The sequence below is a fragment of the Brachyhypopomus gauderio genome, chromosome 7 (assembly GCF_052324685.1).
Source record: "Brachyhypopomus gauderio isolate BG-103 chromosome 7, BGAUD_0.2, whole genome shotgun sequence".
Lineage (NCBI taxonomy): Eukaryota > Metazoa > Chordata > Actinopteri > Gymnotiformes > Hypopomidae > Brachyhypopomus > Brachyhypopomus gauderio.
The window spans coordinates 18653256-18670283 of record NC_135217.1 but is presented as its reverse complement, the minus strand read 5'-3'; the positions used below and the strand labels follow the sequence as shown (position 1 = coordinate 18670283).

General features: G+C 45.7%; 2 protein-coding genes across 3 annotated transcripts in view; both read left to right on the top strand.

Moving 5' to 3' along the window:
- Positions 1 to 299: 299 nt before the first annotated feature.
- On the top strand, positions 300 to 13689 carry pxdc1b (PX domain containing 1b). Its single transcript, XM_077012266.1, has 5 exons — positions 300 to 909; positions 6179 to 6270; positions 6575 to 6692; positions 7316 to 7427; positions 8226 to 13689. The coding sequence occupies exons 1-5, from the start codon at positions 654 to 656 to the stop codon at positions 8350 to 8352; spliced, it is 705 nt and encodes a 234-aa protein (XP_076868381.1). The 5' UTR covers positions 300 to 653; the 3' UTR covers positions 8353 to 13689.
- A 1080-nt stretch (positions 13690 to 14769) lies between these two features.
- Positions 14770 to 17028, top strand: part of acad11 (acyl-CoA dehydrogenase family, member 11) — a 36106-nt gene continuing 33847 nt past the window's right edge. For both annotated transcript variants that reach the window (XM_077012262.1, XM_077012263.1), the window contains exons 1-6: positions 14770 to 14926; positions 15017 to 15116; positions 15536 to 15661; positions 15820 to 15981; positions 16304 to 16468; positions 16832 to 16973. In XM_077012262.1, coding sequence (XP_076868377.1) covers positions 14802 to 14926; positions 15017 to 15116; positions 15536 to 15661; positions 15820 to 15981; positions 16304 to 16468; positions 16832 to 16973 — 820 coding nt within the window. In that variant the 5' untranslated portion in view covers positions 14770 to 14801. The remainder of the gene's footprint in view (positions 14927 to 15016; positions 15117 to 15535; positions 15662 to 15819; positions 15982 to 16303; positions 16469 to 16831; positions 16974 to 17028) is intronic.

Genomic DNA, 17028 nt, shown 5'->3' with positions numbered 1-17028 from the left:
CTTGTAGAGAGCAGTCTTAGAAGTGCGCAGTGAAACTCCACTGAAAGGCGGCACCTAGTGTTTTGATTTTATTTTTAAGCTCACAGGCAATGTTTCACCGATAAAAATATAAATATGGTACCTTGGTAAACGAACACAACAGGCATGCGTTACTTGGCACAACTTGTACCACACGTGAGTTATTAGCCAGTTTAGAGATGGTCTTTAAACACAGAAATGCATTCCTACATTCCTCACATAACACTCCGTGTTAACGGGATGGGGAGGGACACGGGACGGGGAGGGACACGGGACGTAAGGAGCGCAGGAGAGGAACTTCTCTCAACACAGGAAACTGAAATGTTTTTTTATCTGATTAACCCAGCGCTGCGTGTGCTCTTGAATTCAAAGTAGACGGCGTGATATATCGACGTGATATATCGTCTATGTAGCAACTGCCACGTTTTTGAGTTGCGTCCGCGCCTGGCTGATCTGTCACGCGTCTCCTCTGAGGAACCGAGGAACCGTTGTAGGTTTCTCAACTTTCCTCGGGATTCATTCGCGTCCTTCATCTCACTCGAGACAGTGGCGTTTATTCCACACTATGCCAAACTGCTTCTGAACCCAGAAGAGAGTCGGAGACCTTCCCAGAATGTTGGACTGACTGGTCCAGGATGGCATCCGCTATTTTTGAGGGAACATCTCTGGTCAACATGTTCGTGAAGGACTGCTGGGTTAACGGGATTCGACGGCTAATTATAAACCAACGGGGAGAGGAAGAAGACTTCTTTGAAATAAGAACCGAGTGGTCAGACAGAAATGTTCTGTACTTACACCGAAGTTATTCGGATTTTGGACGACTTTTTAAAAGACTCCTAGAATCTTTTCCGGAAGACAGAGGATATTTGTCGAAATCTCCTTTTATAGAAGGTTGGTGCAAACTGCTCCTGAGTATCTTACGCGTTGGCCACTTTGTTGGGTGTTATTCTACTAGATCATAATTCTGGCTTTTAGTAGCCTCAACAGTAAACCTGTTTATTTAAACCCGTTTAAAAATGTGTTTAGTCAATACGAATCAAAGATGTGTCAAACATGTTTGTCATGTTGTGGACAAAGATTCAAGCGGTTTGCTTAATAATTCACAGATCTGCCCCCGGTAAACCAGAAACCAGAGCTATCATGTAGCTTACTGCCCTTTGGACGATTGATGAGATTTTATTATGGAATAAGAAACAATTTCAGGACGTTTAGATTTTGATTTGAATTATTTGCTAATGGAATTTCAGGATTTAATTCAACATAGAAGCCAGGTGGTATAACACTGGTGCACCATGGTATATAAGTAGGTTTCTCGTTCGTTTAAAGCATTAAGCCCTCATTTTTCCCAAAACGAACCCAATTTCATATATTTTTTATTTATTTTGGACAATGTGGCAGGGAATTGAAACGCAAACACAGGTTGTCTCCCCCTATTGCGTGGCATTGTAACCGCATTAGTGTAGTTGACTGTACTACAGCCTGTCTCCCTGGGTCGTGGAGGCCTCCCTGTCATCACTAGTCTACACCTAGTTAATAAGCCCTATGAGATGAACTGGGTTAAAATGCAGACATTCAATATTCCGCTGCCTTGTTTTAATTTTCTCTTGGTCATTTACCGATTGTTTTAAACGATTTCAAAACAACTTCCACTTTAACGTCCCTTTTAATGGTAAGCTTGATTTAGTCTTGATTTAGTCGTTTGATAACTGTAAACAGTAACTGTAAACTGATTTGCACAGCTTGATAGTAGCTACAGCCTATTTTTCCTGTAGGGTGTTGCTACTCCTCGAAGCTCCAGACTGGCATCACTGTGCAACAGGTCAGACACTGGTGATGGCACCTGACATGGCACTGGTATTGGCACTCAGAACTGGTGACATGGCACGCAGGACTGGTATTGGCACTCAGGACTGGTGACATGGCACTCAGGACTGGTATTGGCACTCAGGACTGGTGACATGGCACTCAGGACTGGTGACATGGCACACAGGACTGGTGACATGGCACTCAGGACTGGTATTGGCACTCAGGACTGGTATTGGCACTCAGGACTGGTGACATGGCACGCAGGACTGGTATTGGCACTCAGGACTGGTATTGGCACTCAGGACTGGTGACATGGCACTCAGGACTGGTGACATGGCAAACAGGACTGGTGACATGGCACTCAGGACTGGTGACATGGCACTCAGAACTGGTGACATGGCACACAGGACTGGCATGACCTCTAAACCAACCGTGCCCGCTCCTCTTTGTTGTCTGTGCTTGGGCAGCGCGTGTTTTGGAAAATCTGCATTAGCCCGAGAATGCAGGACCTTCCTCTCTCGCGCTCGGAAATAAACATCCGCGCTTATTTAAAAATCAAATCGGTAAACACAATGTGCAACGGAAGGACGAGACGCGGGGGGAAATTACTCACTCTTTCCTTATTAATACACCCCCCCTCATTATTCATCATGTGCACCTTTGGTGTGGTTTCAGAGACCCGGTGCGATTATATCTAGAAGATTCACCGGTTCGTGTGGCTTGTCCCACCGCTATGTGAAGTATAAAAGTCTTCAGATATAACTCAACCCCCCCCCCCCCCCCCCCCACCCCGCTTTTAATTTCCTGCAAAGCTCAATATTTAGATTGCACTCCTCTAATTGGCAGTGAGATGAACTGTTGGACCCTAAATTTGCGTCAGTGCCTCTTGCTTTCTCTTTCTCTCCCACCCTAAAGGCCAAGTGCTTGTTTAGTATCTCAGTGTCGCCACAGCAACGGGAGGGACAGAGGGGGTCTTTCATGATTATAACATTGCTCTAAGAGACAGTAGAAAGCTTGGGGACTCTTAAATTCAGCGCCGTTTTGGTCCCAACGTCCACACAGAGGAGACGAGGGGATTTGTGGGGTGAAGGTGAGGAAGATGACATGACCCGTGGAATTATTCAGCAAGATCTCCACCAAGCGTTTCAAAAAGCATATTGAGCTTGGCACAGTCAAATCTATTTTTGTAGCTTTACTTTAAGTTATACAAGTGTCAGGTGACCCAGGTCAGTTATCCAGGTGACCTTTTGAGGTCACAGCACCCTGCTTGTTTGTACATCTGCCATGTTTACTGTTTTGGGGTTGCGTGTGATGGAGCAGCCTCTTTACAGGCTGTGGCATTTCACGACCAAGTCACAGATATCTTGGGTCATGTGAGAGGGGCCCTTTTCCCCACTAGGACTATGTATATATGACTGATAACTGGAGAGCTGAGTTGCTATTTCAAAGGCCTGTAGAAGGTGTTACTTTAGATTTATCATCACTGACTCTCATGTATAGAGTGACAGTCTGACTGAATTTCAAATTCCAGGTCATCTTGTTTTAGTTTACCAAACTGAGTGCTTTGTAGCTGTAAACATGGCAAACCAGTCTTCACATTTCAGAAGCCAGTTTCAGTCAGTCATGGCTGGGAGCAGAATAAACAGGCATGACTTTCCCTAGCTCAGCATATGCAGTAAAATGTCTGGGCTGATAGCTTCAGAGCACAGTTACCCCAACATATCCTGAATGACAAGGCAACAGTTTGTTTTTGTCTTTAAGACAAAGTTGCACCTTAGTTGCACTGTGAAACAGCTCCTGGTACCTTAACATACATCCTCCAATGAGACACTTTTTGTCAAGTCATTCGCCTGCTTCTTGTGAAATTGTTGCCAGACCAACTGAACCGGGTAAATATAGTCCAACACAACTAACCATAACCCTTTATATAAATAGCTTGGAGACTGTGAATTTCTGCTGAACAATACTTTTTTGCTGAGCAAATAAATAAAAATATATGGCCACCATCTGCAGTATTTTGAATTCAGCTGCAAGCAAGCCTTGTGAACAGTGCTTCTTTTGTTGAGCAGATGAAAGCAGTTATGAGCAAATAAAAACTAAGACTCGTCTTTGCAGTGTGAAGCCTTATCATTTTTGTGTGTTTTGGAAGGGAATGTATTTATGTATAGTATCTTAATTTCACCTTTAAACACATAACTGTGGTCAGCAGAACGCCTTCAGGAAGTACATAAGCCCACAGGACGTAGACACAGGAAATCAACGTTTCCATGAGAAACGGGGTCACCTGCAGGGTCACCAAGAGTGGCAGGGACCTGTGAGCCACACAGCTGTCTAGTTTCAGTGTCAGCTGCCATCTTTATCTCTATAAGGTGTCATCCTCCTTACCACCCTGAGACATACCATATTTGCAAAACCAAGGTGGCACTGTGCTATTGTATGTGTGTCCTTGTCTGATGGAGGTGTCCTCTGCCTGAAGCACGGGGGTCTGATGGAGGTGTCCTCTGCCTGAAGCACGGGGTCTGATGGAGGTGTCCTCTGCCTGAAGCATGGGGTCTGATGGAGGTGTCCTCTGCCTGAAGCACGGGGGTCTGATGGAGGTGTCCTCTGCCTGAAGCACTGGGGTCTGATAGAGGTGTCCTCTGCCTGAAGCACGGGGTCTGATGGAGGTGTCCTCTGCCTGAAGCATGGGGTCTGATGGAGGTGTCCTCTGCCTGAAGCATGGGGTCTGATAGAGGTGTCCTCTGCCTGAAGCACGGGGTCTGATGGAGGTGTCCTCTGCCTGAAGCATGGGGTCTGATGGAGGTGTCCTCTGCCTGAAGCATGGGGTCTGATGGAGGTGTCCTCTGCCTGAAGCACTGGGTCTGATGGAGGTGTCCTCTGCCTGAAGCATGGGGTCTGATGGAGGTGTCCTCTGCCTGAAGCACGGGGTCTGATGGAGGTGTCCTCTGCCTGAAGCACGGGGTCTGATGGAGGTTGCAGAAGGGGGCCCTTGTTTTTTCTTTGCGTGCTTTGTTAACTTCTCAAACATTTGTCTGCAAATTTACAATCAGCTTTCTCCATGATGAGACCAGGAGGTAATACCCTAGGTGGACGTTAGCGCTCAGCTAACCGAAGCATCGTTTCCTTTGTGTGGCAACAATATTGCATTCTTCAATAATCTTGAACTTGGGAGCTGTAAAATATATAGTGCAATATAGGAAGGCGCGAAAGAGGCCCGAAGAACAAGTGGTGATTTAAGCAGCTAATCCGACTCTGCTGTCCTTGGGCTGATGTCATCAGTTTGGGTCAGCAGTAAAGAATAGCTGTTACCTCATATCCAGGCCTGGTGCGCTCTGACACTCTGGGCCGACTGGGGGAAGGCCACAGTGAGATCGCTCTGTGTCTGTGGGAACAGGGCGACTGAGTCATACCTCGTCACAGTGGTCATCATCATAAACGGCATCATCATGATGGAAAGCATGAACGTGGTCTGTGCATCCTGGTTTGACATGAATAGCATATCCGCCCCCCTCCCCCACTCCTCTCACAAGTCTGGCTTGTTTTTCCACACAGATAAATGTCCAGTGTCTTCACAGAGTTTCCACGTGGGGACACGTTGAAAATCACAGCCAGTTTGGGGCTGGCGGTACTTATCACCTTTGAACCCTTGAACTTTGACTGTTCTCTGTCTCCTCGGCCATGCTCTTCAGTCGGTAAACGTACTGCGTATTAATAGTCCAGACAGTTAAAGAGCAAGGTTAATAATACTGGCCTGGGCTCCATGTGTTCAGCTATTGTTGGCTAAGCTAAACACCAACACAGTTAAACACAGTGTATTTATAATCCTGTGCCTCAGAGCTGTGGATGAAAAGAACCTATTTTCTGTCCACGTTGTTGTAAGTTGAGTGAAGATAGCATTTTGGCATTGTTACAGCATAAAGGTTAGTGGCTTCAGTTGGCGGTCAACCTCTGGCTAATGTTTGGGCTAGCCTTTACTGAGACTACCGAGGAAGATTCTCAGATAAGATGACCTTATGTGTGAAAAGGTCACAGATATTTGTAAGGTTTTCCTGGTGATGTGGGTAAATTCATTTATATAAATACAGGATTGATATTACACTTTGGGCGTACTGTTTGTGAACCTCAAGTTATGACATTTGTCTAGACTTTGTGTAATTTATGAAACAATTCACAATCTCTATTATTCCTTTATGACACTTCAATTTATTTTATGTCTAAAACACACTAAAGCCTTAGATGAAATAGGCTTTGATACATATACAAAAAAAAACCCTCAGATGGAGGACGGAAATGTGTGTGTCTGTTTCTACTGTCGGTGTTCACATGGTTCTGTTGTTTGTTTCTATGACCACAGGCCTCATGAAGATTAAAGAAGCAAAAGATGTTGAGGTCAAGCTGAACGAGGTGGAGAGTCTACTGAAGAACACCATCAACATGCCATGGAAGGTAAGCGCCCCCTAACATTGGATGCCAGCACTGCAGGATGGCGAAAAGTCTGCCCATGGTCATTATATGGTCATTCATAATGTAAAACACTTTTCGATTTTAAAAATAATAATTTAATGTAGTATGCACATTGTTCTACATTCAAATGGTAATAACATATGTCTGAATTCAACCATTTCCAAAATGTTTTGGTAACTACTTTTGACTAGTTATGAGGAAGAAGGGGTGTAAACTGGTTCTGGAAATATGGAAGTGAAGTCTAAGAATGTCCTAAGACCTTGCTAATGCTATTCGGTTTCTTCAGTTCTGCAGGTCCGAGGTTGTCTTAACGTTCTTTGAACGGTCACCGCTAGATCAAGTGCTGAAGAATGACAACATCCACAAGATACAACCATGTTTTCAGAGCCCAGTCAAGATCTCAGGTATGTGAAGCCCGTGTCTGTCAGCAGGTTCTGTAGGTCTTTTGGGAGGTTGGTCCCTTGGTGTATGCTTGACTGTGCTTGTCAAGCATACTTCCTTTAACTTCCTTTAAATCTACTGTTTTAATCATGCTTCCTATTTTAGATTTTATTGTGTTTGTTTCTTTTTTTTAAATTTTTTTATGTTTAAGTCTAACATTTTATTTTTACTGTTCTTATCTTTGCTCCCCCCCTTTAGATCTTATTTACTTTTTATTATTTTATTTACTGTACTTTTTACATTCTATGTTATTTTATTATATATTTTTCTTTATATATGTGATTAATTTCTTAAATCTATTGTTTTACATTTTCTGTGTTTTCTTTTCATTTGTAAAGCACTTTGAATGACCATTGTGTATGAAAGGTGCTATATAAATAAACTTGCCTTGCCTTGTACCACCATCCCTGGCGCTCCAGTAAAATTGGAATTTCTGCAGCCTGTGTTGTAAAAATATTGTGAAAAACTCATGAGCATAACTTTCAGTGGGAGCACTTGGAAATACTCAGAAAAAGTAATTATCTAATAAACTATGGACATTCCTATTAAAGTAATTACATTTGTTTACATGTGTTTTTTTTTACAGAAATTATGAGGTCTAATGGATTTTGTTTGGCAAACACAGAGACTATAGTATTTGATGAGAATGTTCCACAAGATAAGGAACGACCCTCTTCCACAGATTCAGCCCAACACTCGTGAGTGTCTTCTTTTCTTTTCATATACTACACTTCCCACGATACATTTGGCATCTCATTCATATAATCTAGTTTCAATTGGGATCACACATGACTACAGACCAGTATTTCATCATAAATTGTACTAATTTCTCTTTATTTACAGTACAATAGACAGGCATGCACCTAAGGAAAGATAGTGACCCCCATAACCACTTGTTTTACATTCCTTGAAAGCAGAGGTTTATCCTACACAGGAAGTAGCTCCAACACTTCCTTCCTTGGGTGTGGGAAGGAAACTCAGGAATGAAACCCGAGACCCAACCTTAGGGACCTCTGTACTAATGACATTTTACACATAGATACACACGCACACACACACACACACACACACACACACACACACACACACACACACGCACACACACACACACACACACACACACACACACACACACACACACACACACACACACACACAAACAAAACTGTATCATGCCCAGAAAAGGGGAAGAATGTATTGTTTACAAGCCGCTTATTCATGTTGTTTTTCTAACTGAATGAATGAGCACATTTCTAACCACAGGCAGTTACTATAGTCCACTCACAGAACATTGAACCACTTGTTAATATTACTTCACATCACCACGTTTCATCTCTGAACCAGATGGGTATGTCTGTCAGTTTGACACTGATTAAAATGCCATGAGCCATGACTCTGTGTGGCAAGGCCTGAAAGAGACTTGGGAAGCCATCGAAAATTGTTCAGTACCAGAAACACCTGTAAATATTAACATCTTAATTCTTTCACCCATATAGGTACGATGATGATGGAAAAGAGTGTGTGTCTATTGAGCAGGACTTCAGTGATGATGACCAAGAGGCCTATGTCACCAACCTCTCTTACTACCATCTCGTGCCCTTCGAGACAGAACTCTTGGAGTGAGTGGGCACATTTATTGCTTGCATGGACATTGACAAAGGAAGCTTGGAACATTCGGCTCACTCCAGGCCCACTCTGGGCTCACTCTGGGCCTACTCCAGGCCCACTACTCTGGGCCCACTCTGGGCCCACTCTGGGCCTGCTCCCAGTGGCCTCCAGCTATGGATGCACGTCGTACATCTGCTCTAAGAGCTGCTACACTTTGATGCTGGCTAACAGTGTTCTAAATGGCTGATAGGGCTGTACACAGATGGGCCTTTATGCCTAAGTCAAGCTGTTCCAGCTCTTCCCCACGTGCCTCTGCACATAGCCTTAAGTCCCAGTAGACGTCCTGGTCTGGGCAAGCACGGACTCTGCTGTGGACTCCCTGCAATTAGACACTGTGGAGCCATGACATACTCATGGTGAAACGGCACGTCAAATGACCAAGTCCTCATTTCTGCACACGAATCCATATGAAGTTCTGAACGATGCGATGGCAGCACGTGTTGGGGTGCACGTGTTGAACGGTGTTCAGGACAGGATCACTGCCATTACTCCTTCTCTCAGATGGCAACAGGAGACCACAGCGCACCTCCCACATGGACGGAGAGCAGGATTAAACCACTGGGAAAATGGCAGCTGAGATCTTCTGGAAGGCAACGGGAAGATCTTGACTTGGGGTTCATATCGATCAGAGTCTCCCACCAAAGAATGCACATTTGGTGGTTTTCCAGTCTACAACCTAACAAGAGATTTTGTTTGCCATAGTTTATGTATAAGTAAATAAGAATACAGTAATAATACAGTAATTAAAATGCAGGTGATGAATCCTTCTCTGTGCTAAATAGCCAGTACCAGAAATTCTAGTTTCCTTGGAGAGCAGAAGAGGCCACAGCCTGTATTCTTATTGTGGGAGAACTGCTTCAGCTAAGAGCCAGTCATCATCTTCTAGCCAAACAAATAAGGCCTTGTGAAGAGATGGGACTTAGCAGTCTTGCTCATTCATGCATACTGTGTGCAACAAATCAGACTCCACAGTGAAACTGGATTATATCTAGATGTCACTTTTGAAGTCCTGCCATTGGTTGAGACAGCTCATCAATCAGCAGCGAGCCCAACGTCTCTTACGGTGGAGGTGGAGGCGGTGCGTAGAGGGACTTTATTTCATTATTTAGAGTCCTGGGACTGTTTACCTGGTGCCCTAAAATTAACACAGTGAATTTAATATTGACCGTTTTAATGGGCAATGAAAAAACCTCCACAACACTAGATGGTTTGTTATGGGCTTTTCTAGAATGACAGTAGAATTCACAAGATGTCTTACCTGTTTATTGTTTACACAACAAATATGTTTCCATATTTGGTCTGAAGTTCTGTAGTGTTTTTGCCTTTGTTTATACCTTAGGATTTTATCTGCACCCTATATAAAAAAGGGTGTGAAAATCCTTGTGTGGTAGAAACACACTCAGTTTATTTAAAATGAGGAAATTTAGTATTGGTTATAAGTTGCAGAACAATAATATTTCATCATGAAAGTAATTTTAACTGCATGTGTACATAATGTTTACTAAGATGACTGTGGCTGTGAAATAGCTTCTAATGAGGGTGCTTTCTGTGGCTCACCCCACCTCACGAGAAGGAAGAAATATATTTTGACATGTGGGAACAATAAGAGGAGACCCACAGGAGTCAGCTGTGGAATGCTTCATGCTTCATTCCTCCCATGCAGCTGTTCGTGTTGCACTGCAGGAGTGCGGATACGTTTATTCAAAGATTATGAATTGGAGGATAATCCCTGTGCTGCCTATTTGTGGCGTGCCATTCATTGAGAGACTGTGGATTGTAGCAGAGCTTTGTGTTAGTGTCTTGAATGTTTTCACACAACTCCTCGTCTATGCACTCTCCGCCAGCCCCTCTCTAGATCTACTTGGTAATGCAGTCATGTTTTCTGTGCAACCCGTGAGAAAGTTTCGCTCATTCACAGCAGGCCGAATCGAGAACTTGCGTTTTCTCTTGATGGTTCAGGTCGCAGTGTGACGCTGGTGTGTGCGAGGAAGGATGAGACACAACTAGCGTCTTTGCGATGCACACTTAACATTTAATGAAACAACAACACGCAAAGTCCAGCACTAGCGGAGCAAGCACGCTGACGCGATGTTTGCACAGGCATGAACTTTAGACAAAGACGAGCACACGACACTGCGCGAACGCACATTAAATAGGTGAGTTACACAGACCCACGTGACCTCGAGACAAGGCACAGGTGTAACAAACGAACACGCTCACAAACAACCCACACCCACGGAAGTACAAACATGGACATAACAGCACGCAGACGACGTCATGACACGCCCACAGGGAAGGGTCCGGAGCCTTCACCGTGACAGAACCCTCCGCCAGGGGCTCGCTACTCCCGGAGCGTCCCGCGCAGCTGGGAAGCCCCGAACCAACACCGACGGTGCAGGTCCGGAGCCGCCGGGATCACGAGCCTCCGAGAGCCGTCACCCCCGACGGCGGGAACCGCCGCGAACAGCTCTAGCACACCCTCCCTGGGAAGACAGGGGAGAAAACATTAAACAATGGCACGCTGACAAACACACACACAGGCACATGAAACACAAGAGGAACGAACGGGAAAAGGAAATTAGGGAGACACAGGGGAATAGACAAACATATAGGGACAGGCAGCCATGGCATCGCTCCGGCTGCCTGCCAAAGCGCACACGGTGGCGCTATCCCTCCAGGGAAAGCAGGCTGGGCGGGCGCGGCAGGCGGAACAGGCAGCGGAGTCCCTCCTGGAGGCTTAGACGCCGCAGGCGGTACAGGCTGCGGAGCCTCTCTGGTCCTAGGGTTCCGACTCCGCGCGCGCGTTGTGCCGCTCGGGGCTCCCGCTGGCCTTGCTGCAGGGGGCTTCCCTCGGGGAGCTTTAGTCCTCCCTCTGGGCGCAGCTGGAGTCCTGGCTTTACGCCGCCCGCCGGCTGGTGTCCACGGCGGCTCCAAGGGCACGTGACGCACCCACCTTGGAGCGCTGGCTACACCAGGACTCCCCTGCTCTCTTGGAGATGCCTTCGCCTCGCCCCCTGACGTCTCCATCTCCTCCTCGCTCTCGGAGACGCTCCGACCCAGCGACATGGATTCCTCCGGGGTCGGGCAGCGGGACCAGGCCATGCTGCTTGCCGCTGAGGAGGACCGGGGTACCTCCTTCTTGAGGTGCACCGTACTCCCCGAACGTCCCGAGACGCTCTCCACCCCCTCGCTCTCGTCCTCACTCCCGAAGGGTGATGAACACACAGACGGAGAGCGGCTGGCGTCCTCCCCCTCTCCGTAGTATACGGTAGGAGCCGAGAATACGGAAGGGGGAGGACTGACGTCGACCTCCCCTTCGTGTCGCTCTGCGGAGAACGTGTGGCTGGAGGGAAGAGAGCTGGTGTCCTCATCACCCTCCCCGTAGTCTAGAGTAGACTCGGAACACACCGATGGGGGGTATGCCTCGTCGTCTCCCTCCGCCTTGCCGTAGTCCAGGGTGGCTTCTGAACACTCCGACGGGGGGTAGGTCTCGTCCTCCTCCTCGCCTGGAGAGTCCGTTTCCCCGAACTCATCCTCGGGAGGGGTGAGGGACAAGGCGCCCGTACCCACCAGAAGTGGCTCACCGGTCTCCTCCTCCTCGGGGAAGACCGGGAGAAGTGCGCTGTCTTCCTCTCCTTCACAGGTGCCCGTTGCACGGGGTGGCAGTTCCACAGACGCGGGGGAATCTCTCTCCTTCCACACGCGCCTCGCGGTCTGGCGGAAGTGTTCCGCTGTCTCTGCATCCTCCGCGTCCTGCGCCGCGCGGAGCATGTATGCGCAGAACGGGTCCTGCTCCATTGTCTGCACGGCGACGGGGACATCGCGCCGCCGCACTGGGGAAGTACCGTGGTGATGTCGGTTTTTCTTCCCCTTTGCACGCTTGGCGTATCCGGGCATCTGTAACGGCTCGTCTTTCTGTGACGCTGGTGTGTGCGAGGAAGGATGAGACACAACTAGCGTCTTTGCGATGCACACTTAACATTTAATGAAACAACAACACGCAAAGTCCAGCACTAGCGGAGCAAGCACGCTGACGCGATGTTTGCACAGGCATGAACTTTAGACAAAGACGAGCACACGACACTGCGCGAACGCACATTAAATAGGTGAGTTACACAGACCCACGTGACCTCGAGACAAGGCACAGGTGTAACAAACGAACACGCTCACAAACAACCCACACCCACGGAAGTACAAACATGGACATAACAGCACGCAGACGACGTCATGACACGCCCACAGGGAAGGGTCCGGAGCCTTCACCGTGACACGCAGAGCATACAAATAGCAGAATAATACAGAGCACATCCATTTACATAAACGAAACACAGCATTTAATATTTGAAATTCTCGCTGTAATGTCAAAATGTAAACAGTGTTTGGCAGCCACGCGATGCTGGATCTTTTTAAATCGTCTTTTATCTCTTCGACTTTATAATTCATGATCCCAGCAGGTTAGGCGTCCACTAATCGGACCTGGAGAGGAGCCAAACATTCCAATGAGACTCTGGGGTCCTGCTGCGTGCTCTGCGGGCGCTGCTGTCTCGCGCTGCTCTCGCGAGCGCAGCTGACGCTGCAGTTTATGCAACGCTGCGTGTGAGCTATAAAGAAGCTCCACTTCAACTATATTTGCTTATGCGTTAATCCCTCGAAACGAAGGCGACAGCTCATTTCTTTAAAACGTTAGCGGTATTGTTTCCGTTTAATCACCCTATCGATGATAATTTAAGGAACGTGGCCACTTTATGTATTTAAATGACCTCCGTATCCAATTGAAACATTTAAATGAGATCTAGGTAGAGTTGTTGACTTTTTAAAATTCTAACTGTTTATTAGGGGCTGCTGTGAAGCACCGAGTCAAGACCAAAGCGTTGAGATGCACATTCGCACAAGAGTGTGTCTGACTTTAGTTTTATTTGGTTTAATTTATCGTGACATAGGATATTTATTTTTCTAAGCATAAATATAATTAGCATGCATATGCTGCATGAACCTGATGTTTTGCAATAAAGTGAAACAAATTCTTTTTTTTGGATGGAGTAATGTCTAGAAGAATGCATATTCTCCTTGCTAACTAATGTGTTGATGCTTCTTGAACTTGTCTTGTGTCTTTAGTGATTATTTTGAGTAATATGCTATTAAATCTTGTTTTGTAATTATTATTTTTTGCTTTATATTTGTACTTATGTTGATGTTAACGTAGGAACAATTTAATGAGAAATTTTCTTGAAATTCGACATCAAAGATTTATGAAACCATAATAAACCTATATTAATCAAAATGCACAATGCCCATTGATGTCTCATGTTTCGTTGTTTAAAAAAAACAAACAAATAAATAATTTATTTATTTATTCACTATGATATTTAGCTGATGAGTTTTAGGAATGAATGATTATATCGATCAGTTAATTGTGCTCTGTAAGACCTCTTTTACTGAGGAAAAACTTGATCTTGCTGCAATAATAAACATCGAATGTGATCTGGAGATCACAAAACACTTTATATGCAGTATGGTTTGACCACAAAGTTGTGTTTAAAACCATCCAAATATCACTGTTATGTGTATTTAATGGTATCAACTAAACATCACTGTTTTTATCCTCTTATTTTAGCAAGATAATACATTTTTGCAGCATGACATCAGCATTACATGAATATAATATCTGTTATTTCATTCATAATAATAAGAGTTATTTCATTCATCTTCTAAACCGCATAATCCAGTTCATGGTCACAAGAGGGCCAGAGTCTATTCCATCAGCACAGAGTGCAAGGTAGGAACCATCTCTGGGCAGGGCATAATTCATCAACACACACACACACACACACACACACACACACACACACACACACAGCTAGAACAGGAACCAAGCTCAGGTCACCCTGCTGTACCGCACCAATGATAACCATCATCAGTGGCTAATCGGGAGATTCGGGAGGATTCCCGATGGGCCGGCTCATGTCAATCTCTAGTTTGGGCCGATTGGAAGGGAAAAATAATTTTGGGCCGGATTTGGGCATGAAACTCCCGGGCTGAAAAAGGGGCCCACTCCGGCCCTGACCATCATATTACCATGAACAAAAACAGTTCAAATAGCATATGTTACTGTGGATTGTTTTATTACAGAAGAGCTTTACCGAATGTATGAAACAATTGCTGACTAGACACAAAAGTGATAGGGTTATTCATTCTGCATAGGAAAGTCAGTATGTGACTGCGTGGGAATGATAATGTAGCAAGTGTTGCTACAATATGTTAATATCTGAGGGGGTGGGGTTAATATCTGAAAACGAATAACGCTCCTCAATACTTTTATGCTATGCTCCTTCAACTTTTATTTTGAAAATACGGGAGCAATACGTTCCGCGGTTGTAGTTTCTGTCTTCATAGGACTTCGCACTATGGATGACCAAACAACTCCTGTTCGCCAGCAGCACCTTTTGAACGTTAACAAGCTGCACCGACACTTGTTGGGCAGACTTCACAGCGTCTCAGAAAACACGGTGCTGTCTGTGCGGCAATACAGGTATGCGCTTAATGAACATACAGGAGACGCATCACCTACATTCTACCTGTTTAGACGGGACTGAAAGTTGTGGTTTGCTGTTTTCTGCAGTTCTGGTCAGTCCAACCCAACGTTTTTACTTCAGACTCCAGATAAAGGTTATGTGCTCAGGAAGAAGCCCCCTGGCCCTTTGCTTCCTGGGGCCCATAAGGTTGGTCAGGATCGTAGTGTTTCACCTGTGGTACCAAATGTTCTTAACAGTTGATGTTACTGTATTGTTTTCCTGGTGAAACGCTGAGTTAATGCATTTTTGTACATGATAAGTACAAACGAAACGACATTTAAGTTGTCTTAAATAGGAACAAATTCGCAGGTTTGGACTTTGACATATAGTTGCATAAATCTGTCAAAGTGCATTTCTCAGTTTTACCGCTAGAGGGAGACATCGTCAAGGATAATTCAGTTTAGGCGGGTGAAAAGACTGATTACCGGTCATATTGTTCTATAGATAACGTGAAAATCAGCTAGATGTTGTCCAGATGTGTCATTTGGAGCATTTATGGACAAATTATGTTTTTTTCCCAAGCATGTTTGTTTTCTTGTGTGTGTGTGTGTGTGTGTGTGTTACAGGTGGACAGGGAATATGCGGTACAGAAGGCCCTACATTCTGCTGGGTTTCCTGTTCCCCGGCCGGTTCTGTACTGTTCAGACACTGACGTCATTGGCACTGAGTTCTACGTCATGGAGCACGTGCAGGTACAGCTTTACTTAAAATCATGACACTTGAGCTCAAGTATGCAACACACCTGTTGATACTGTCAACTGTGGGCAAAATTCACAAATGGATTGCTGGGCCACAGCCAAGGTCTCTTTAACCTTGTGTGTGTGTGTGTGTGTGTGTGTGTGTGTAACAGGGACGTATATTCCGAGACCCGCGCCTCCCGGGCCTCTGTGCCGCTGAGCGGGGTGCCCTGTACGTGGCCGCCGTTGAGGTGCTAGCTAGACTTCACTCTGCTGACATCGCTGCGCTTGGACTTGTGGGATACGGGAAAGGGGCCGGCTACTCTAAGAGACAAGTGAGCTCTCGCTGTTCATTGGCCGACCTTTATCAGCTGACCTGGGGCAACAACCTGTGTTCTAAACAAACTGGATTTGCCAAGGCAGTTTGGCAAGCGTTTGATTGAAGAACACTGTGCCAGTATGAACAAATCCTGCAGGGCTCTAAAATCTGGGTCGTTTGATCATCTGCTATTTCTTTCACTCGGAGGGTTGACCATGACAGTCAGAACAACATGTCTACTGACTAATGCTTTCATTGCCCTCACATTAGCTAGCTGTTGTCATTAGCTTTACGATAGCGCTGACTGTCTTCCTCTGTGAACCGTTACCTTCATCTAGGTGTCCACCTGGACAAAACAGTACAGGGCCTCGGCGCACAGGAGCATCCCGGCTATGGACAGCCTTTCTGATTGGCTGAGCAGCAATGTTCCATCCAATGACGATGAAGTGGCCCTTGTTCATGGTGACTTTCGGATCGATAACCTGATCTTCCATCCGACAGAGGTACAGCTCAGTGACCGAACGCCATCACGTGTGCAGGCGTCTAATCTCACTTTGGCAATTTCATAACAAGAATCCCGATCCTTTACATGCACAAAAGTATAAGAGGATGGTGTCGGCTCTCATGCCAATAGGCATGAACACATGTATATCAGCCACCCATAAAAGAAATCTCTCCTGTGATCATTACAAGCATTGCAATGAAAGTAGACGACACACTATTACATATGTTGTTTTATATCATTGCATCCATTTGACTGTTGTGCCATAAAAAGTCTTATTATCCTGTTTGTTTGCTTGTTTAATGCTGTGTTTAGTTTATTATATTGTGTGTTGTGTGTTCATGTGCTGTGGTTCTCCATACAGGCCCGCGTGCTGGCAGTACTGGACTGGGAGTTGTCCACGACTGGCCAGCCTACCGCAGACCTGGCCTACTTCCTCATGCCGCACTACTGCCCCTCCCACATCGGTGTCATCAGCACTCTGGGTGGAGTTTCAGGAATAGAGGGTGGGGCCTCCTCTTTAGTCTACTATTTTCAGCCAATCATCATTTATATGCAAAC

Coding starts and splice junctions, on each gene's coding strand:
- pxdc1b (XM_077012266.1), top strand. CDS start 654: ATGGCATCCGCTATTTTTGAGGGAACATCTCTGGTCAACATGTTCGTG. Junction 910..6,178: donor GAAATCTCCTTTTATAGAAG/GTTGGTGCAAAC, acceptor CTATGACCACAG/GCCTCATGAAGATTAAAGAA. Junction 6,693..7,315: donor GAGCCCAGTCAAGATCTCAG/GTATGTGAAGCC, acceptor TTTTTTTTACAG/AAATTATGAGGTCTAATGGA.